The 23,632-nt window shown below is 37.2% G+C and overlaps 1 protein-coding gene across 9 annotated transcripts in view; it reads left to right on the top strand.

Annotated features, from left to right (window-relative positions):
- MYBPC1 (myosin binding protein C1) overlaps positions 1-23,632 on the top strand; it is a 101,353-nt gene that overhangs the window by 44,771 nt on the left and 32,950 nt on the right. For all 9 annotated transcript variants that reach the window (XM_055575552.1, XM_055575595.1, XM_055575524.1 and 6 more), the window contains 9 exons: positions 2,656-2,822; positions 3,850-3,982; positions 5,794-5,918; positions 6,897-7,002; positions 8,812-8,978; positions 15,799-15,961; positions 17,063-17,169; positions 17,502-17,635; positions 23,456-23,615. In XM_055575552.1, the coding sequence (XP_055431527.1) occupies positions 2,656-2,822; positions 3,850-3,982; positions 5,794-5,918; positions 6,897-7,002; positions 8,812-8,978; positions 15,799-15,961; positions 17,063-17,169; positions 17,502-17,635; positions 23,456-23,615 (1,262 nt within the window). The remainder of the gene's footprint in view (positions 1-2,655; positions 2,823-3,849; positions 3,983-5,793; positions 5,919-6,896; positions 7,003-8,811; positions 8,979-15,798; positions 15,962-17,062; positions 17,170-17,501; positions 17,636-23,455; positions 23,616-23,632) is intronic.

The following is a 23,632-nucleotide window of genomic DNA, read 5'->3' as shown; positions in this document are numbered from 1 at the left end:
CGACCTATATAAATACTTTAAAGTTTTATTCTACATAAAATTTTCTATAACAGCTTTGTATTTCACTAGGATTGTTAAGTTATGGAAATTTTGATGTAGATGGAAGTACTGTAAATGTTATATAGGTCTATGCCAATTCTTGGAAAGGAATCAGTAGTGCCTATAGAAATTTGGATTTTTCTCCCTGCTGAAACTTAATGTAGCCATACAGATATGGTCATGTGCAGCCACCATGGTAAGTAAAGATGTGTTCTGAATGAGTTAAGGAAATACTACAGATGGGCTCCTTGACCTCATATTCTAGTACAAAATGAGGCATCCATCTCCTTGCAACTTGGGGTTCAACTGAGTAGTGGAGAGGAAAGAAAGAAAGAGGCAAGAGGTTACTTGTGTTTGTATACAAAGCATGATAGGATTAAGGTTGTGGTAGAGTGGGATATATTTTGGTGTTAATGAAAAAAATGGTGAGGATGATCCGTTTTATGAATCTATCAACAAAACTGACTCAAGAAATCACGCTAAAAATGGTCTTTATTACTTAGTGACTTCCTCATGTAAACATTCACCTATACATCTGGGTATTCTCAGTGTTTGATTTGTGCCTCTTGTTAGCTCTTTTAATCTGTCTTTATCATTGATATCTTTAAATCTTTTCACCAATGTCAAGAGGATATTTGAAATATGTGGGTAATTCTTCTAGGTTGAGATACAAATGGAACAAAATGTAGAATGGGATAATTTTACAGTGTGGGGATTCAGGCTAATATGACAAAAATAGAGCAATAATAAAGTGGATTGAGGAAAGTCTCACGGGGGAAAAAAATGTATATACACAGATACACATTTTAATCGCAATTCTCCAGGACTTCCTACAAAATATTTAAATGTTAAATTTGAAATGTAGACTGCTTTCAGGCAATAGATATAGTAGACCAGACAAATTATTACTAATATTTCAACTTCAGGACACTTTTCTTAAGCTTTTCAATTTCCCCATGTCATTAGAGGGCCTGGTTACCATTTCAGTGAAATGAAGAGTTGCATCTTGAACCTTTAAGAAGCACATTTTCCTAATGGTGTTTCTAGTCCTTCCCACAAAGGTCGCTGAGGGACCAATGACCTTTCACTTTCTTCCATTATCCAGATGTGCCTCAACATCATTTATTGGGCAAAAGACTTACATGACAACGGAAATTAGATATGCAGAAGCCATCCTTGCCTAACGCCACCCTAAACTCTAAGTTATGTTTACATTCTCCTACCCTTCCCTATGATTATAACCCAGTATTTCCTCAAGAAATTCTGAAATGGGTATAATTAATATGACAGTACAAACATATGTAACTCATTATTTGCTATCATGATAGCATGCATCTGTTTTCACACTGATGTTTAAGATATGTTGACCAGTTTTCCTGGAAAAATCATACCCAAACCAGCATTATTCACAGTAAGTAGTCACTAAAATATTTCCAGTTTAACCTTAGTCCATAAAAACAGTCAACTAAACTTAAACAGAATTAGAACTTCTTAGCTAGTTAAGGAAATCAATTTATATTATATTTAGCATTTGCAACTAAGGCTCTTTCCCTGAAGAGTATTTATTCCTGAATTTTGTTTCACTTTTAGGTTTTAAAATACAGATAAGTGTATGTACTTTAAATCCTATGTATGTGTGTGTATACAGTAGTTATATATGTTCTTTATATGTTCTATACATTCTTTTGCCAGTGGTCAAAATTTAGAGTCATGATTTTGATAATCACACTAAGTTACTATCAGCTTGTTCATGGAACCCTTTATGACTTGCTTTATAGTTTCACATTTATATTTTCATGATTCAAAGCAGTTTGTACCCAAACTGCTTCCAAAAAAGTTCTGGACAGTACTTTAAGATGAAATATGAGAGAATTTTGAGTCTCATTCTTTTCATTCTGACAATTTAGAAAATAAAGTTTTCTCTTTAAAATAATATGTATACACAAAAGTCATATGAAAAACAACCAAACCAAAAAAAAAAAAAAAAAACAAACAAAACCAGAAACAAAGAACAAATGCTGTCACAGTTTCAAATATTTTTTGTATTAAAAAACAGCAAAAAATGGTTAATGTACACATTTACTAACATGGTAGGGAAAATGCTATTTGCAAAATCTGAAGATTTGAAATACTGTTATTTGTACCGTCTCCATGCAGAGTTAGGCTATGCACACCAATGAAGGCAGAGAGCATTGTTCTTTCATGGACCAACACCTAAAATCTTCCGGTTCTTAAACCTTTTTTCAATATCTAAATCCTAGATGAAAACTGATCTTTTAAGTTTCTCAAAATCTCATCTCTTATTTGGATTTTCAGGTTTAAAATAAGTAAAAATAGCGTAAGGATATTTCCTGAAATCCTTCTATCTCCTTAATACTGTGTTTTTAACTAGAAAAACGAGAGCGTTAATGAAAGTGCACGGATCTGACCTTTGACTATCCAGAAGTTGCACTGAGACTTCATGCAAAGTAGACTTTCTTCTTGGCTATTTAAGTACTCAGGCTTTAAACAGAGCTTTTAGCGCTGAACCAAAAAATCGGTACCATACTCCGACTTTCCTGGTCTTTAAAGGCCAGTGGGCAGCTATTAAACCAGGCAATGGTTCTCCCCGGTTAGGGAGGTGAAGCCGCAGGAGGAACAACCCGAGGTAGACGTGTGGGAGCTGCTGAAGAATGCGAAACCCAGCGAGTACGAGAAAATCGCCTTCCAGTACGGTATCACTGACCTGCGTGGTATGCTCAGGCGGCTCAAGCGCATGCGCAGAGTGGAAAAGAAGAGTGCAGGTGAGGACGTCTGAGCACTCCTAGGGGAGACGATATGCTATGCTATGCTATGCTAAGTCACTTCAGTCGTGTCCGACTCCATGTGACCGCATAGACGACAGCCCACCAGGCTCCCCCGTCCCTGGGCTTCACTGGAGTGGGTTGCCATTTCCTTCTCCAATGCATGAAAGTGAAGTCGTTCAGTCGTGTCTGACTCTTCGCGACCCCATGGACGGCGGAGCCTACCAGGCTCCGCCGTCCATGGGGTTTTCCAGGCAAGAGTACTGGAGTGAGGTGCCACTGCCTTCTCCGACACAGTGTATAATGGAGTATTAAATATTCTTGTGTTACTGGGAATTTCTCAGCAGCCCCTTTCTCCATCCGCTGCATCTCTCCGTCACTCTCAGATTCCTGATTCTTATTTTAGGTAGAGTAGATTCTGTGTTTGTTTTACTGTTACATTCTTCCACCCATTTGATGCGTCATGGGGAATTCATGTCCCACACCTGCTAAGGTAACCCTAATGTTTAAGCATGTCAATATTTGTGCAGGTTTCCACAGTACAAAAATTGTGATAAGCTTACTGTTTCAATCAGTCGAAGACATTCCATTTAAGCTCATGAGTCATTGGAAGTATCTCATAAATTCTTTGATTAAAAAAACTGTCTGTAAGATAGATGTACACAGATAATGCCAATGAAACTGAAAATAATCATTTTAGGAGAATAAGCATGTCCTTCAAGTTCAAATTTCATTTGGATATTTTATATTATACATTGCCCAAGGAATGAAGACAATCATTTTTAAAGCCTCTTCAATAATTCTTTACTTATGTTTCTTCCAAAAGCATATGGACTCTCTTAAAATTTTTAAACCATCTTATTATTTATAAATTATGCAGATTTCTAAAATATGAGGGATAATTCGAAAGTTTCCTATTTCTTCTTTTTGTATCAATTTATTCAGTTTTAGGTTTTCGGATTGACTATTTAAATTCATATCATATGCATATACATATTAACTTAGTTTTGTATCTTCTCTCTACTAGCTTTTGCAAGAATTCTTGATCCTGCATATCAGGTTGATAAAGGAGGCAGGGTAAGATTTGTCGTGGAACTGGCAGATCCAAAATTGGAGGTGAAATGGTATAAAAATGGTCAAGAAATTCGACCCAGCACAAAGTAAGTCAAATTTGCAAATAATCAGTAGTAACTGTATAAATCAAAGAGTAATGTAAGTCAAATTTGCAAATAATCAGTAGTAACTGTATAAATCAAAGAGTAATTTGACTTGATTTTCTATGCCTGAAAGCACTTTTAGTTTTATATTCATAAGATGCAAAATCATATGAGGGGACAGCAAAAACTTTTTATGTATTTTGGAACCATTGAAGTATGGTGCTATATAAATTAAACCTTGCCTTATGTTTTAATTATATATAAACTATTTCAAGTACTTATAATTATTATTTTGTGTCATTGTAGGTTATATGTGATTACTTCAGAGCATTGCCAAACTTCACCCAATTTTAAAGAAATTTTTGAGAAAAATTGAAATATGTATTTGATATACCAGCTTGTAATGGGAATCACACCTTATAAGTAGATAACTTCTGTTCTTCCAGAATAGCATCTAAAGCCTATGTTTTATTGTTTTTTGACCCTTTTCCCAAATGAAGGAAACAAGCTAATCCCTGATATCTGATGCTATTGCTAGGCTATTTGGGAACTACATTACAGAGATCCTTCTCAGTCTGAAAGATTTTCAACTCCAATACATTTTTTCAAGTTAAGAGGAACCGTGTGTATATTTATAAAGGGCTTTAATCCTGAAAATCTGTCACTTCTGTGGAACAATTAGGTAGTTTCCAATTTCTTAATGTGATCCTGCTCTCAGAGTGACTTTGTGATAATAATGTTTATATCTGGTAAAAGTCTCTTGCAGGCAGCCTGAATTTACCAAAAACATAATTTTACTTGGTTATTTTTATCTCGAAAAATATTTCTTAGTGTTTTGTTCTTGAAGTCTTTGAGAATTTCCCAAGTAAGAACTTTTTCTTTCATCTGTTATAATGCCCTAATATACCCATCCATAATCTAGACCACAGATAATCAAATTTTGCAGTCTTCTGGATTTCAGGTTTTTGTTTCCGCTTAAGTTCTTTTTCAGTAGATGATAACTGCAATATATATGATACTAGTTCTTAAGCTCATTTAAGATAATATCACATTGTATAGAATTACCATCTATATTAATGATTAAATTCATATTATTGCTTAAATTGTGTAATCATTTATTCACCCAATAAAATGTCACTGGGATAGCAAAGAGTGAATTCAATAAATCAATGAAAAATATAAACTTTCTCTCCCACAATAGAGTAGATGAATTGATCACTTTAAAAAATGTAAAGAGTTAAAAATCTTAGCCTACCGTATTTTCCAACAATAGGTTAAAAATTGTTCATTGGTGAATATGTGAGTACTGATTTTATGTTTGGAATAAAAAATATTTGTGCTAGGTTGCTTCAGTCGTGTCTGACTTTTTGCGACCCTATAGACTGTAGCCTGTCAGGTTCTTCTGTCCATGGGATTCTCCAGGCAAGAATACTGGAGTGAGTTGCCATTCTCCTCTCCAGGGGATTTTCCCACCGCAAGAATCGATCCCGCATCTCTTATGTCTTCCGCATTGTCAAGTGTGTTCTTTACTACTAGTGCCACCTGGGAAGCCCAAATATCACATATAAAAGAAAATAGTGACAAATATTATATGCAAATATGCATATGTATTACATTATGTGTTATAAAGATAGAAATTGGCTTCATGTTTAATATTTATTAAACTATGTAAGATATGGCTAATAAACTATAGATCTAAATGACTATTTCTGACTTTCAGATATTATGGAATTATAAGCCAAATTTGCTGGCAATAAAGAAAAGAATAAAATTGGGTTCATGGACTCTGTTTATCTTCCTCCTATTTAAAACAGATACATCTTTGAACATAAAGGATGTGAAAGAATCATGTTTATCAATAACTGTGTACTAACAGATGATTCGGAGTATTATGTGACAGCTGGTGATGAGAAATGTTCCACTGAGCTCTTTGTGAGAGGTAAAGTGAAATCTCTTACATAACCATTAAGAGCCAATGGCTCTCCTTCTCTCAGGGGTAATAATCAAAAATGAAAATGGTGAAGTGAGCTCTTGAGCTCCAGAGCAGAGATAGTAGTCCCTCTCGAGATGGTTTAGCTTGAGTGTTAGATTGGCTGTGGATTGAAGCATCTTTGTACTGGTGTTTATTGAGTAGCCTAATTAATCTTCAGGTTTGTTGACGACTAGAAAAGCTGACAGGAGAAAAAAATTGTTGAGTAAAAATGCCTTGTAGTTTCAGCTCATGTAAGCAGTATTTTGCAATTTAATTGCTCTAGTGATAGTTTTTGAAATCCACCAAAGTCTACTGGATAACCATTTCACACATTCAGCTCATCGCAAATCGATTTCCCTTGAAACAGCTTCGTTAGTAAAGTCATCAGTGGTTGGCACTGAGATTGCTGAAGATCATCATTTACTAGTGAAAAGAGCTGTAGGGTGTGTGTCAATGAAGCCATGAAGCACTTATTTCCTATATGAGGACCTGTGGCTGACAGCTTTGTAATCTTGCACATCAACTATACTTCAATTAAAAAAAGAAGTAAAGACAATTCTGTAATCTCTATCATCTGTCTAAAACCATAAGTAGAGAATTTTAGTGTTATTTATTTTCCTTCCTCAGAAATGTCTATCTTCTGCTTTCTTATTTGCCCAAAGAAGATTATTTGATACAATTTGTCTGCTCTCTAAAACAATCATTTATTTGATTTGAAGAGTTCTTGTGAAATTATGTGAAACTTACCCAAGGCTGCCAACTGTTTATTTTGCCATGAAAAATCATTAAAAAATCCACCTTCTAACTACCACCATCTAACCATCACTCTGTGATCAACCACACTTTCTTACTGTTGGTTTTTATCTGTGAACAAACCCAGGGTCATGAGCAGATTTGGGGGCATTTATGATTCTGATTTTCTTTTTTTTTTTTTTCCCACAATAGAGCCTCCAGTTATGGTGACCAAACAGCTGGAAGATACAAAAGCTTATTGTGGGGAGAGAGTGGAATTAGAATGTGAAGTGTCTGAAGATGATGCCAATGTAAAATGGTAAATAGATATTCTGAGGTCTGTCCATTTTTAATAAACAAAAAAGTGCCTTCATACTTTGGAGAATAGGAAATTGCTTTTATACATATGAAAAGGATCTCAACCTCATTTGTGTTAGTAGAAATGTAACTAAAACTATCCTAAGATATTGGCTTTTTTCACCTGTGAGACTGAAAAAAAAGATCCAGATATCTATATTGATAAGGATATAAGGAATTAGACACTTAATAGTAAATGAATGTTTCAAGGTTCCTCATATCTATTTGACTCCAAAGCCCATGGGTGCTCTTTCCAATGCATACTCTCACTATACCATGATGGCAAGTTATATGGAATAGATGGGGAAACAGTGTCAGACTTTATTTTTTTGGGCTCCAAAATCACTGCAGATGGTGACTGCAGCCATGAAATTAAAAGACCCTTACTCCTTGGAAGGAAAGTTATGACCAACCTAGATAGCATATTCGAAAGCAGAGACATTACTTTGCCAACAAAGGCCTGTCTAGTCAAGGCCATGGTTTTTCCAGTGGTCACGTATGGATGTGAGAGTTGGACTGTGAAGAAAGCTGAGTGCCAAAGAATTGATGCTTTTGAACTGTGGTGTTGGAGAAGACTCTTGAGAGTCCCTTGGACTTCAAGGAGATCCAACCAGTCCATTCTAAAGGAGATCAGCCCTGGGATTTCTTTGGAAGGAATGATGCTAAAGCTGAAACTCCAGTACTTTGGCCACCTCATGCGAAGAGTTGACTCATTGGAAAAGACTCTGATGCTGGGAGGGATTAGGGGCAGGAGGAGAAGGGGACAACAGAGGATGAGATGGTTGGATGGCATCACCGACTCCAAGGACATGAGTTTGAGTAAACTCCAGGAGTTGGTGATGGACAGGGAGGCCTGGCATGCTGCAATTCATGGGGTAGCAAAGAATCAGACATGACTGAGCGACTGAACTGAACTGAATACTTTTTTTAAGTTACTCCTAGTCGTTTTATTGTCACAGTATCTCAGAAAGATATTTTAGACTGAGAATCACCAAATTACTTGAACATTTCTTAAAAATAAAAAGGGTATTTTGGGGGTCAGATGGGATGTGTTTTCTCCAGTTCACTGGGAGTAGCCTCAGAGTTAAAGACTAGAAGATCCAGAATCTTAAAATCTTAATTGAGAGACAGAGTAAATTCTGCAGTAGGAATTGCTAGTAATTTGGTTTAGAATAGATTGTTCATTGTAACCTAGAATCATAGCTATCTTTAAAATGTATCAAAATGCTATTCTTAGTAGTGTGCACCAAGAGCCCAAACATAGGTAATATCCACTCTTAGCATCGGAGAAGGCAACGGCACCCCACTCCAGTACTCTTGCCTGGAAAATCCCATGGACGGGATTTTCCATGAGCCTGGTAGGCTGCAGTCCTTGGTGTCGCTAAGAGTCGGGGACGACTGAGAGACTTCATTTTCACTTTTCACTTTCATGCACTGGAGAAGGAAATGGCAACCCACTCCAGTATTCTTGCCTGGAGAATCCCAGGGACAGAGGAGCCTAGTGGGCTGCTGTCTATGGGGTCGCACAGAGTCAGACATGACTGAAGTGACGCAGCAGCAGCAGCAGCAGCATCTTTATCTAATTGATCTTAAGTGAAAGGAATGGGATTTTGTTTTTTTAATGTAATTTTCAGATAATACTTGTTACAGTATTCATCTATTGATAGAGACTGATCCATACAGTTTTTAATTCAAGAAGCAGTTCTTGAGTGTCTGGTGACTTGAAGCATTTTTTATAAAACTTTAAAAAAAAATCATCTATTTATCTCAGGTTTAAGAATGGTGAGGAAATCATCCCTGGTCCAAAATCAAGATACTACATTAAAGTTGAAGGCAAAAAGCACATTTTGGTCATAGATGGAGCAACAAAGGCTGATACTGCAGAATATTCTGTAATGACAACAGGAGGACAGTCATCTGCTAAACTTAGTGTGGACTGTAAGTAAGGCTTCCTTGTACGTCTCCAAGTGGTTTTACTAGTGTGTTGTGTTTGCTAATTCAGTTTTAGAAAAAGTTTCAATCTGTTTAACTTCGACCTGTGACAATTTTATATGTGTAAAATTAGATTCCATTCTAGCAGAGTGTCTATATCGTATCCATCAGAGTCTCTAAGAACTTACTACTCAGTTTAATAGAGTACCAGTACTGAGAAGGATCTCTCCACCATGACCCGTCTGTCTTGGGTGGCCCTACATGGCATGGCTGGAGAGTTCTGAAAAACGTGGTGCACTGGAGAAGGGAATGGCAAACCACTTCAGTATTCCTGCCTTGAGAACCTCATGAACAGTATGAAAAGGCAAAAAGATAGGACACTGAAAGATGAACTCCCCAGGTCAGTAGGTGCCCAATATGCTACTGGAAATCAGTGGAGAAATAACTCCAGAAAGAATGAAGAGATAGAGCCAAAGCAAAAACACCTAGTTGTGGATGTTGGAAGTTGAGGTGATGGAAGTAAAGTCTAATGTTGTAAAGAACAGTGTTGCATAGGAACCTGGAATGTTAGGTCTATGAATCAAGGCAAATAGAAGTGCTCAAACAGGAGATGGCAAGCGTGAACATCAACATTTTAGGACTCAATGAACTAAAATGGACTGGAATGGGTGAATTTAACTCAGATGACCGTTATATCTACTGCTGATAATCACGATGGTGTGATCACTGACCTAGAGCAAGACATCCTGGAATGTGAAGTCAAGTGGGCGTTAAAAAGCATCACTACAAACAAAGCTAGTGGAGGTGATGGAATGCCAGTTGAGCTCTTTCAAATCCTGAAAGATAATGCTGTGAAAGTGCTGCACTCAATATGCCAGCAAATTTGGAAACCTCAGCAGTGGCCACAGGACTGGAAAAGGTCAGTTTTCATTCCAATCCCAAAGAAAGGCAATGCCAAAGAATGCTCAAACTAGTGCACAATTGCATTCATCTCACATGCTAGTAAAGTAATGCTCAAAATTCTCCAAGCCAGGTTTCAGCAATATGTGAACCATGAACTTGCTGATGTTCAAGCTGGTTTTAGAAAAGGCAGAGGAACCAGAGATCAAATTGCCAACATCCACTGGATCATGGAAAAAGCAAAAGAGTTCCAGAAAAACATCTATTTCTGCTTTATTTACTATGCCAAAGCCTTTGACTGTGTGGATCACAATAAACTGCAGAAAATTCTGAAAGAGATGGGAATACCAGACCACCTGATATGCCTTTTGAGAAATCTATATGCAGGTCAGGAAGCAACAGTTAGAACTGGACATGGAACAACAGACTGGTTCCAAACAGGAAAAGTACATCAAGGCTGTATATTGTCACCCTGCTTATTTAACTTCTATGCAGAGTACATCATGAGAAACTCTGGACTGGAAGAAACACAAGCTGGAATCAAGATTGCCGGGAGAAATATCAATAACCTCAGATATGCAGATGATACCACCCTTATGGCAGAAAGTGAAGTGGAACTCAAAAGCCTCTTGATGAAAGTGAAAGAGGAGAGTGAAAAAGTTGGCTTAAAGCTCAAGGGCATCTGGTCCCATCACTTCATGGCAAATAGATGGGGAAACAGTGGAAACAGTGTCAGACTATTTTTCTGGGCTCCAAAATCACTGCAGATGGTGACTGCAGCCATGAAATTAAAAGATACTTACTCCTTGGAAGGAAAGTTATGACCAACCTAGATAGCATATTCAAAAGCAGAGACATTACTTTGCCAACAAAGGTTCATCTAGTCAAGGCTATGGTTTTTCCTGTGGTCATGTATGGATGTGAGAGTTGACTATGAAGAAGGCTGAGCGTCGAAAAATTGATGCTTTTGAACTGTGATGTTGGAGAGGACTCTTGAGAGTCCCTTGGACTGCAAGGAGATCCAACCAGTCCATTCTGAAGATCAGCCCTGGGATTTCTTTGGAAGGAATGATGCTAAAGCTGAAACTCCAGTACTTTGGCCACCTCCTGTGAAGAATTGACTCATTGGAAAAGACTCTGAAGCTGGGAGGGATTGGGGGCAGGAGGAGAAGGGGACGACAGAGGATGAGATGGCTGGATGGCATCACTAGCTCAATGGATGTGAGTCTGGGTGAACTCTGGGAGTTGGTGATGGATAGGGAGGCCTGACATGCTGCGATTCATGGGGTCGCAAAGAGTCGGACACGACTGAGCGACTGAACTGAACTGTGGGCAAGAATCCCTTAGAAGAAATGGAATAGCCATTGTAGTCAACAAAAGAGTCCGAAATGCAGTACTTGGATGTAGTCTCAAAAATGACAGAATGATCTCTGATCGTTTCCAAGGCAGACCATTCAATATTACAGTAATCCAAGTCTATGCCCTGACCAGTAATGCCGAAGAAGCTGAAGCTGAATGGTTCTTTGAAGACCTACAAGACCTTCTACAGTTAACACCCTCAAAAGACATCTGTTTCATTATATGGGACAGGAATGCAAAAGTAGGAAGTCAACAGATATCTGGAGTAACAGCCTAACTTGGCCTTGGAGTACAGAATGAAGCAAGGCATTCAGAGGCTAACAGAGTTTTGCCAAGAGAACACACAGGTCATAGCAAACACCCTCTTCCAACAACACAGGAGAAGACAGACTCTACAAATGGACATCACCAGATGGTCAATACTGAAATCAGATTGATTATATTCTTTGCAGCCGAAGGTGGAGAATTTCTACACAGTCAACAAAAACAAGGCCAGGTGCTGACTGTGGCTCAGATCATGAACTCCTTATTGTCAAATTCAGACTTAAATTGAAGAAAGTAGGGAAAACCACTAGACCACTCAGGTATGACCTAAATCAAATCCCTTATGATTATACAGTGGAAGTGACAAATAGATTCAAAGGATTAGATCTGATAGAGTGTCTGAAGAACTATGGTGGAGGTTAGTGACATTGTACAGGAGGCAATGATCAAGACCATCCCCAAGAAAAAGAAATTTAAAAAGGCAAAATGGTTGTCTGAGGAGGGCTTACAAATAGCTGAGAAAAGAAAGAAGCTAAAGACAAAGGAGAAAAGGAAAGATATACCCATCTGAATGCAGACTTCCAAAGAATAGCAAGAAGAGATAAGAAAGCCTTCCTCAGGGATCAATGCAAAGAAATAGAGGAAAACAATAGAATGGGAAAGACTACAGATCTCTTCAAGAAAATTAGAGATACCAAGGGAACATTTCATGCAAAGATGGGCAGAATAAAGGACAGAAATGGTATGGACCTAACAGAAGCAGAAGATTTTAAGAAGAGGTGGCAAGAATACACAGAAGAACTGTACAAAAAAGATCTTGATACCCCAGATAATCATGATGGTGTCATCACCAACTTAGAGCCAGACATTCTGAAATGCAAAGTCAAGTGGGCCTTAGGAAGCCTCACTACAAACAAAGCTAGTGGAGGTGATGGAATTCCAGTTGAGCTATTTCAAATCCTAAAAGATGATGCTAAAAGCCGAAGAATTGATGCTTTTGAACTGTGGTGTTGGAGAAGACTCTTGAGAGTCCCTTGGACTGCAAGGAGATCCAACCAGTCCATTCTGAAGGAGATCAGCCCTGGGATTTCTTTGGAAGGAATGATGCTAAAGCTGAAACTCCAATACTTTGGCCACCTCATGTGAAGAGTTGACTCATTGGAAAAGACTCAGATGCTGGGAGGGATTGGGGGCAGGAGGAGAAGGGGACGACAGAGGATGAGATGGCTGGATGGCATCACTGACTCGATGGATGTGAGTCTGAGTGAACTCCGGGAGTTGGTGATGGACAGGGAGGCCTGGCGTGCTGTGATTCATGGGGTCGCAAAGAGTAGGACACGACTGAGTGACTGAACTGAACTGAAAAGATGATGCTGTGAAAGTGCTGCACTCAATATGCCAGCAAATTTGGAAAACTCAGCAGTGGCCACAGGACTGGAAAAGGTCAGTTTTCATTCCAATCCCAAAGAAAGGCAATGCCAAAGAATGCTCAAGCTACTGCACAGTTGCAGTCATCTCACACACTAGCAATGTAATGCTCAAAATTCTCCAAGCCAGGCTTCAACAGTTCGTGGACCATGAAGATCTAGATGTTCATGCTGGATTTAGAAAAAACAGAGGAACCAGAGATCAAATTGCCAACATCTGCTGGATCATTGAAAAAGCAAGAGAGTTCCAGAAAAACATCTATTTCTGCTTTATTTACTATGCCAAAGCCTTTGACTGTGTGGGTCACAACAAACGCTGGAAAATTATTCAAGAGATGGGAATACCAGTCCACCTGACCTGCCTCCTGAGAAATCTGTATGCAGGTCAAGAAGCAACAGTTAGAACTGGACATAGAACAACAGACTGGTTCCACATTGGGAAAGGAGTACATCATGGCTTTATATTGTCACCCTGCTTATTTAACTTACATGCAGATTACATCATGAGAAATGCTGGACTGGATGAATCACAAGCTGGAATCAAGATTGCCAGAAGGAATATCAATAACCTCATATATGTAGATGACACCACCCTTATGGCAGAAAGCGAAGAAGAACTAAAGAGCCTCTTGATGAAAGTGAAAGAGGAGAGTGAATAAGTTGGCTTAAAACTCAACATTCAGAAAACTGAGATCATGGCATCTGCTCCCATCAGTTCAGTTCAGTTCAGTTCAGTCACTCAATAGTGTCTGACTCTTTGCGACCCCATGAACTGTAGCATGCCAGGCCTCCCTGTCCATCACCAACTCCCAGATTTCACCCAAAGCCATGTCCCATCACTTCATGGCAAATAGATGGAAACAATGGAAACAGTGACAGACTTTATTTTGGGGGGCTCCAAAATCACTGCAGATGGTGACTGCAGCCATGAAATTAAAAGACACTTGCTCCTTGGAAGAAAAGCTATGACCAACCTAGACAACATATTAGAAAGCAGAGACATTATTTTGCCAACAAAGGTCTGTCTAGTCAAAGCTATGGTTTTTCCAGTAGTCACGTATGGATGTGAGAGTTGTACTATAAAGAAAGCTGAGCACCAAAGGATTGATGCTTTTGAACTGTGGTGTTGGAGAAGACTCTTGAGAGTCCCTTGGACTGCAAGGAGATCCAACCAGTCCATCCTAAAGGAAATCAGTCCTGAGTATTCATTGGAAGGACTGATGTTGAACCTGAAACTCTAATATTTTGGCTACCTGATGTGAAGAACTGACTCATTTGAAAAGACCCTGGTGCTGGGAAAGATTGAAGGCAGGAGGAGAAGGGGACGGCAGAGGATGAGATGGTTGGATGGCATCACTGACTCAATGGACATGAATCTGAGTAAACTCCGGGAGTTGGTGATGGACAGGAGGCCTGGTGTGCTGCGGTCCATGGGGTTGCAAAGAGTCGGACATGACTGAGCGACTGAACTGAACTGATTGAGAAGAAGTATAAAAATCACCTGCCAAAGAAGTTACCCAAATGGTTAAGAAATATTTTAATCCCAAAAGCATATAAATAGATGATAAATACTTAGATATGATATCAAATCCTGATATCCTGTTTGATTAATCCCTAGGTGAATTTGCTATCTATTCAATAAATATTCAACATTCTATAATTACATTTGGGTTGAGAAGTTCCTCAGACTAGTGGGCCTCAATTGAGAAGACTGAAAGAGCTAATTCGCTGATAGGCTTCAGAGGTGTGAGAGAATTCATGGCCTTCCTCAAATGCCCCATGATGGTGCTACGTTCTTAATGGCAGAGACTGTGCCTTCCAGTTAGCCATGAAAATTAGAATGGCAAACTTTACAAGAAGATCTGTAATAGGTGGAGAGCAAAATCCTGTTCCTTATTTCTTAGTCCAGTTGCAATTCATATGACCATTGAATTATTTGGAAGTAATCGCAGTACACTCCTTATGTTTTGTAGAATAATGTCCATTATAGTGTAATATTAAAAAAGTTTTTTCAACCATAGGCAGATCCTTACTGATATTTGCATTCCTTTAAGCAATTATAGTTAGTTCTGCTATAACATTAACATATGCATTTTAAAAAATTACTCTGCTGTACAAAGTCATACAGTGAAAATCATAGGGCCGATGGGGAATGTGGGTTAAAGACACAACACTCAGTAATTTTTTCAGGGACCCAGTTTTTAAAAAGTGAAATGAGGGACTTCCCTGATGGTCCAGTGGTTAAGACTTCCTATGTCCAATGCAGGGGGCACAAGTTCAGTCCCTGATCTAGGAGCCAAATACCTACATGCTGCATTGCGCAGCCAAAAAAGAAAAATAAAATAAAATGATAAGAACCTAATAAAAAAAAATCAGTGGCACAGTTTTATACATGTCTAGTAAATACTGCAATAAGCATAGCACTTTACCTTGAAAAAGATCTGAAATTTGCTTGTGAAAGTGGGGTTAAAAATATTGCAGCTTGTGATCCATTGGAAGCAGTAGAAGGAGGTTATTTGAAATTGGGAGAGTTGTAGTCTTAGATGTGCATGGCTGTGGCTCATTTAACAGGGTGAACTAAAGTAAGGGGTCGATATTTCAGGTGTACGTGTGTGTTCTGCACAGTCCCGCCTGGCTCAGTTCAACTGGGTGCAGTTTTCTGGATTTTTCTAGTCTTTCTCATGAATAAAATCATGGATAATCAAACATGAAATGTATGTTATGCTCTAATTGTCTTGGAATATTTCAGTTGCATTGGAACAAATGCTCATTTTCAAAACAAGCATTATAGTGAAACAGTAGCATTGTGAAACGACACCATCCTGGTCTGTCTGAAATTTGGATTTGGCACTCTTAACTATCTATTATTTCTGCAGTAAAACCCCTGAAGATATTGACACCTCTGACTGATCAGACTGTAAACCTTGGAAAGGAAATCTGCTTGAAGTGTGAAGTATCTGAGAACATAACAGGAAAATGGACTAAAAATGGCCTACCTGTTCAGGAGACTGACCATCTAAAGATTGTTCACAAAGGAAGGTAAACAAGCCAGAGCAATCCCTGAGTGAGGGCTGGTCCCTGTATTGGCTTCTTCTACTTCCTAAATTAGATGACTGGTAAGGATGTTTGGAGAGTAGTCATAAGGAGAGGATCTATTTCTGGTCTTTTGCTTCCAAATAGCAGCAGTAGGTGATTTCTCTGCCGTCCATCATGTCCTACTTGTGACCTGGTACCTGCATCTTTCAGTGAGGTGCTGTTGTTTTGGAATCCATTGACTGAGTCTTCCCATATAAACATGAACTTAGCGGAGTGATACTGAATTCGAGTTGAGGAACTGGTCAGATTGGATCCGCTGTCCCTAACTAATAAATGTCACATGATCCTTCCACATTTTTTTTTTTCCCCCGCTAGGGGGGAGGTTGCTTAATATCCTAGAATCTAGCAAAGATGCAGGGCAAGTCCAGGAGTTCTTAAACTTGGATCCATGGATTCTTAGGAGGCCCATGAACTTCAGGCCCCCCCCCCAAATCCTCTGAAATTGTAAGCAGATTCTCTGTGTACAAAAATACTTGTTTTTCTCCAGACTGAGGTGCCACTGTGTCCATCAGATATTCACTGGTGCATGATGCCAATGAAGTTAAGAACTACTGTTCTTAGGCCAATATTTTTAAATAACTATCAATGGAGTAAAACCTTTAAAATTGTGAATCACTAAGTGTTATATCTGAAACATAGAATACTGTATATCAACTATGCCTCAATTTTTTTTTTAAGGACTATTGCTCTTAGGTTTGCATAAAAAACCAAAGTCAAGGTTATTCTTGGTAATTTCTTGAATCTTAAAGAGTGGCATCAGTGAGGTGTTATCTTCTATTCTTTTTTTAAGCTATGAGATTTTTAAAAGGCAGAAGAGATTCTTGCATACTAAACAGGCTGTATTTGTATAGATGGTTCCATATAGCCCCAAATAAATACTGAATGTGGATCAAAAAATAGGCTAATTAAGTATTCACATTATTCTCACTCTCTCTGCAGGCTGCACTAAGCAAGTTAAGGTAAAACCATGTGTCTTCTCAGTTTGAGTCTTATACAGTCTAAATCTTTGCACAGTCTTAGAAACATGTTTTTTCATTTCCTTAGAATCCACAAATTAGTAATAGCCAATGCTCTTGTTGAGGACGAAGGTGATTATGTATTCACACCAGATGCCTATTCTGTTACTTTGCCTGCCAAAGTTCATGTTATTGGTGAGTAGATAAAAGAAATCATTTCAGAGTTGTAGTCTTGTTTTTCTGGTTTTGCTTACCTTGGATATAATATATTAAAAATGTGACATTTAAAGAAAATGACATGAATTGGTATTAATCACTAGGCATAATATTAATAGTTGATTCTTAAGAGGTCTTAACAATGAAATAGTTTTGCAAGGTACTGGCACTGACTGCTTTGATTCCTCTTATATTCTTTTTGACCAAATAAAATATTGGTTATTACCAATGTTTAACACTAGACAAGACCTAACCCCTATAATCACATGGAAATAAATGTCTGATAACAAAGGCCATGTTTAATATTCTAGATCCACCTAAGATCAACCTGGATGGTCTTGATGCTGACAATACAGTGACAGTAATTGCAGGAAACAAGCTTCGTCTAGAGATTCCCATCAGTGGGGAACCACCTCCTAAAGCCATTTGGAGCCGAGCAGATAAGGTTTGTTCTACACACACACACACACACACACAACCCCTACCCTACTCCCTTCCTTCCATAAGTCAGATGAAAGGAGGCAGCAGATAAATGTATGGCAAAGATATAATTACTTTAGCAAATAAAGATCACTGATTTTTAGGCAAATACAATAACTGTTCACTTGCTTTTCATATTTCTGACTACCTACTATGTGAACATATGCAAATGAATGTTATTATGTGCCATGAATGAGATTCTATCTTTCCTTCTAATGGGTATCAGAGAATGGAGTGGAAGAGATATAGATAATGAATTATTAAATAAATAAAGTCCCTCTGGATAGTAATGAGTGTTATGAAGATTAAAAAAAAAAAAACAAGGTAATATGATTAGTAAGTGACTGCATGGAGCATCTACAGCCTCTATGAATGACAACAGGGAACCATTATGTGAATATAAGAGCAAAGAAATTTCCAGGTGATGTCAATGCAAGAGCAAAGAACAAGAGAAAATGTGCTTGACCTTCTGGAGGAATAAAAAGAAAGCCAGTATGGCCAGGACAGAGTGAGTAAGGAGAATAATCTCAATAAGATTGGAGTGGTCAAGTGGAGCCAGCTCAAGTGTCATTCTGTGGCTTCCTATATTAAATGTTTTAGGGGTAGTAAAACTATTCCACATAATACTATAATTATGGATACCTGTCATTATAACATTGACATTATGACATTATGATCCATATGACATTATGACCCACATAACCCATATGACATTATAGGTTTTTCAAATCCCATAAAATGTACAACACCAAGAGTTTATGTAAACAATAGATTTTCAATGATAACCTTTTATCAGTGTAGGTTCATTCATTGTAACAAATGTACCTACTCTGGTGGGGGTGTCAGTGGTGGGAAAGATTGTATATGTGTGGAAACAGGAATTATATGAGAACTCTTTATACATTTCCATTCAATTTTGCAGGGAACTCAAAGCTGCTCTGCAAAAACTATTTCTTAAGGAAGTTGGAGACTGTTTCCTCCTTTTCTATTTTTTGGAGAGAAAAAAAAAAGAGCTTTGTTAAGCTATGGGACAACTTCAAGAAGTCAAATCTATGTGTAATTGGAGTCCCCAAAGAGTAGGACATAAAAATATATAAAGAATTAATGGCTCCAAATTTTTCAAATTGATAAAAAAAACTATAAAATCTCAGATCCAAGAAGTTCAATAAAATCCAAGCACAAGGAACATTAAGAAATTTACACTGTCATAATCAAATTGCTTAAAACCTGTGGTTAAGAAAACAATCTTAAAAGGAAACAGAGAAAAAAGTTACATTAAATCTGTAGGAACAAAGACTAGGATGGCAGCTAATCTCTCTGGAAGCCAAGCAAGTGAGAAGACAGTGGATCAACATTTAAAGGGGGAAAGAACTGTCAGCTAGAATTCTATACTCAGTAGAAATAATTTTCAGAAACAAAGGCAAAATAAAGTTATTTTCAGATATGCAAAAGCTGAAAGAAATCATCTCCAGCAGACTTGCAGTATAAGAAATGCTTAAAGAAGTCCTTAAGTCAAAATGAAGTGAGACTGGGCTTCCCCCCTGCCATTGCAGGAGACATGGGTTCCATCCCTGATCTGGGAAGATCCCACATGCCACAGCGCTACTAAGCCCATCCGCCACAACTACTGAGGCCCACGCCCTAGAACCCATGTTCCACAACAAGAGAAACCACTGCAATAAGTCCACGCACTGCAACTGAAGCGTAGCCTCCATCACCACAAATAGAGAAAAAGCTCGAGCAGCGGTGAAGACTCAGCGGAGATACAATAAATAAATATTATACTAAAAAAGGAAGTGATACCAAGGTGAAAGCATTCTCAAAGGAACTAAGAGTGCCAGAAATGGTACCTACATGGATAAACACTTAAGAATTTTTTCTGACTATTTAAATCTTAAAAGATAATTGGTTGTTTAAACACAAATAATAATTATGCACTGTGGAGCTAAACATTAGTGTAAGTAAAGTTTATGACAATGAAAACATAAGACCAGGAAGGGAGAAACAGAAGCAAGGATTAGAAGGAGTGAAATGGACGTATGCTGTTGTAAGTTTCTTTTGCTAAACATATAATATTATAATACCACATGAAAGTAGACTATACTATAAACCCTAAAGGAACTACTAAAATAATAAAACAAATAGTTATAGCTACTAGGCCAACACAGAACATAAAATGAAGTCATGGAACCATATTTAATGAATCTGAAAGAAGGCAAAAAAACAAGAGGCAGAAAGAACAAATGGGACAAATAAAAAAACAGCTACCAAGATGACAGAATCACAAAGAAAAATGGTTAAGTTGGAGATTTTAATCCTTTTCTCTCTTTAGTTGATAGAACAAGAAGACAGGCAATCAGTGAAGATATACAAGGTTTAAGAAATACTATCCACCATCTTGATGTAGTTGACATTTATAGAACACTCCATTAACAAAGCAGAATGGGCATTATTTTATTTTATTTTTTATTTTTTTTTATTCATTTTAATTTTATTTTATTTTTAAACTTTACATAACTGTCTTAGTTTTGCCAAATATCAAAATGAATCCACCACAGGTATACATTATTTTAAAACACACAGGAAAATTTACCAAAATAGACCATAAATAAGTCTCAATAAATGTAAAAAGACTCAGGTCATGCAAAGTATATTCTTTGACCACACTGGAATTAATTAGAAAACATTAACAGAAAGATATGTAATATTTCTAAATATTTAGAAGCTAAGTAGCTTCTTTAAAAAAGAAAGAAAGAAAAAACATTACTCATGGATCGAAGAAGAAATTACAAGGAAAATCAGAAAATATTTATGTGGTCAGTTGCTTCTAACTGTTTGCCAGGTTCCTCTGTCCATGGAATTTTCCAGGCAAGAATACTGGAGCAGGTTGCCATTTCTTATTCCAGAAAATATTTAGGAACACACTACATATCAGAATTTGTGAAATATGACTAAATCAGTACTGAACATCCTTATATCTATTGAAGAAATGGAATTTGTAGTTTAAAATCTTTCATAAAGAAAATTTCACATGTAGATGGCTTTATTGGATAGTTCCACCAAATGTTTAATAAAGAAATAATATAAATTTAATATAAACTTCTAGAAAAAAATTGAAGAAAAGAAGATAGGAATATTTCCCAACACATTCTTGAAGGCTAGTATTATCCTTACAGCAACACCAGAAAAAGAAATTACAGAAAGAAAAAACTACAAATCAGTATCACTCCCGAACATAGGACAAAAATAGTTCCAGAACTTATTAACGTTAGTGTCACTAAAGTTGGTATACAACCCCCCACTGCTAAATTTGACTGGTTAAAAAAAAAAAAAATTAAAAAAAAAAAATAGTTCTAAACAGAATTTAGCAAATCAAATCCAAAAGTACATAAAAGGAACAATATGTTATATCCACAGGTGGCTTATCTCAGGAATGCAAAGGTGGGTTTAGCATTTAAAAATAAATATAATTCATCATATTAACAAACCAGGGAAATAATGTGATCATCTCAATAGACACAGAAAAACATTTGACAAAATTAAACACTCATTTCTAGTAAAAAAGCAAACCAGAACATGAAAGGAACTTCCTCAACATGATGAAAGACATCCTTGAAAATCCTACAGCAATCCTGTCATCCTACATAGTGGTGAAAGACTGAATGCTTTTCCTCTAAGATCAGAAAGAAGAGAAAGATGTTCCCTCTTACCACTTCTATTCAACATTGCACTGAAAGTTATAGCCAGGGCAATCAAACAAGAAAAAAAAGTAAAAGACATACATTTTGGAAAGGAACAAGTAGAACTGTCTTTATTTACAGTTGACATAATCATTGATGTATTGGTTTGGCCAAAAATTTCATTCAGGATTTTCCATAAAAATCCAATATAAGCCACACACACACACAAAAGCCTGCTAGTACAAATAGTCATGGTAGCCTTATTTGTAATATTCAAAAGCTGAGAAAAATGCAGATTCCATCAATGAGTGAATGGATAAATAAAATTCATACAAGGGAATAATACTCAGTAATAAAAAGAAATGGATTAGTGATATAGTGCAATAACTTTGATGAGTCTCTTATGCTGAGTGAAAGAAACTACCATTTTAAGAAGCTGTTAAAAAAAAACCTGACAATACCAAATAATGGCAAGGATATGGAACAATGAAAGTCTCATTCATTGCTGGTCCGAATGCAAAATGGTACATCCAGTTTGGAAAAGAGTTTGATAGTTTTTTAATATAAAGTTAAGCATATACTTCCATACAACTACAAAGCTATTCCTAGGTATTTTCCCCAAAGATATGAAACACATGTCCACATAAAAACCTGTTCAGGAATGTTTATAGATTTATTTATAATTGTCAAAACCTGGAAACGACTCAAAAGTTCAATTGTATAAGGATATAGTTGTACATACATAAACCAACTGCACATGGAATATGCAATGGAAAACTGCACAGTAATGAAAAGGAATGTGCTCATAATACATACAGCAAAATGGATCAATCTAAAAAATTTCACTTGAAATGTTTGACTCCATTTATTTGACATTCTGGAAAAGAGGAAACTAAAGTGGCAAATAACAGACCAGTGACTTCCAGAGACCAGGGTTTAGTGGGTTGAATGCCAAGGAGTGTGGGGACACTATGAGAGGTGATGGAAATAGTCTGTGTCTTGATTATGGTGCTGGTTACAGAATCACAGAAATTTGTCAAAATTCATGGACTATATATCTAAAAGCTATGAATTTTACTCTATGTAAATTATAGCACAATGAACAAAATAAAATATGGAAATATGAAATGGATAATATAACACTGCCCTAAGTAAATCATTTTTCTTTTCACATTAAAAAAAAAAAGAGCAGAACATCTTTTACAATCTTAAGGTAAGGATTTGGCTAAAATGAGGATATTTTGTTTTATCATAAAATAAGAATCATGAAAGCCACTTCAAATATTCTTACTGTTGTCACAATCTTATGTTATTAAAGATTTGTAAGTCCTAATCCAGACCCCAAAGAGTAGAAGTGACAATAGTTAGTGGCAAATTACCCAGGTTCTAAACCGCCCGGACCTTCTTTACTTTTCCTCTTTGTGCATTGGCTGCCCATTGTTGCATGGAAGATATGACCTGGGAATCAGAAAAATGTAATGTAAATTTCTGGTGTGAGAAAGAAGGAAGGTGAGAAATGGACGAAAATAAGAAGGGGAAAAAGGGAAGAAGGAGAAAAGAAAGAAAATATAATAGAAGTCTCAGCTTCCCTCTGTCTTTACTTTAGGAATTAGATGTTCATTCTTTCATGTCCCACTGGAAGGGAAAAATCAAATTGGGAAATTGACATTGTGTCCTTCTTCAACCCCTTCAGTATTTAAAAATTTTCAAAACATTTTAAGAAATGAACAAATCATTATTTAGTTTCTGATATGAGAAACTAGAAATATTTCTAGTTTAATGTACAAAGAAACTCTTCTCCTAGAATGACAGTTTTGTGCTTATATTTTTGGTCCTCCAACTTTCTCTTTTTAAGGAGTTAACTGATAGTGAACTTGGGAGTCAAATCCCAGTTCTACCACTTCTTAGCCATGCAGCTTTGGGCCATAATTTTCTGATGTGTAAAATGGGATGACAGTATGTTTGTCCTTAGAGCTGGTCGAGGATAAAACTAGGAACATGCATGTCAGGCATTAGCACCATTTCCAGCTTAAGTGCCCAGGCACTCTGGAGGTGTCCTTATCATTTGCACAGATCATACCACATTGCGTTTCCTTTCTCCCTAGGCTATTATGGAGGGCAGCGGCCGGATAAGATCTGAAAATTACCCTGACAGCACCACTCTTGTTATTGACATAGCAGAAAAAGATGATTCTGGTGTTTACCACATAAATCTGAAAAATGAAGCCGGAGAAGCACAAGCAAGCATCAAGATTAAAGTTGTGGGTAAGTCCTCAAGTCAA

The sequence above is a fragment of the Bubalus kerabau genome, chromosome 1, assembly GCF_029407905.1.
Source record: "Bubalus kerabau isolate K-KA32 ecotype Philippines breed swamp buffalo chromosome 1, PCC_UOA_SB_1v2, whole genome shotgun sequence".
NCBI lineage: Eukaryota > Metazoa > Chordata > Mammalia > Artiodactyla > Bovidae > Bubalus > Bubalus kerabau.
The sequence above is the reverse complement of the archived record's forward strand: the minus strand, read 5'-3'. Positions and strand labels throughout refer to the sequence as shown.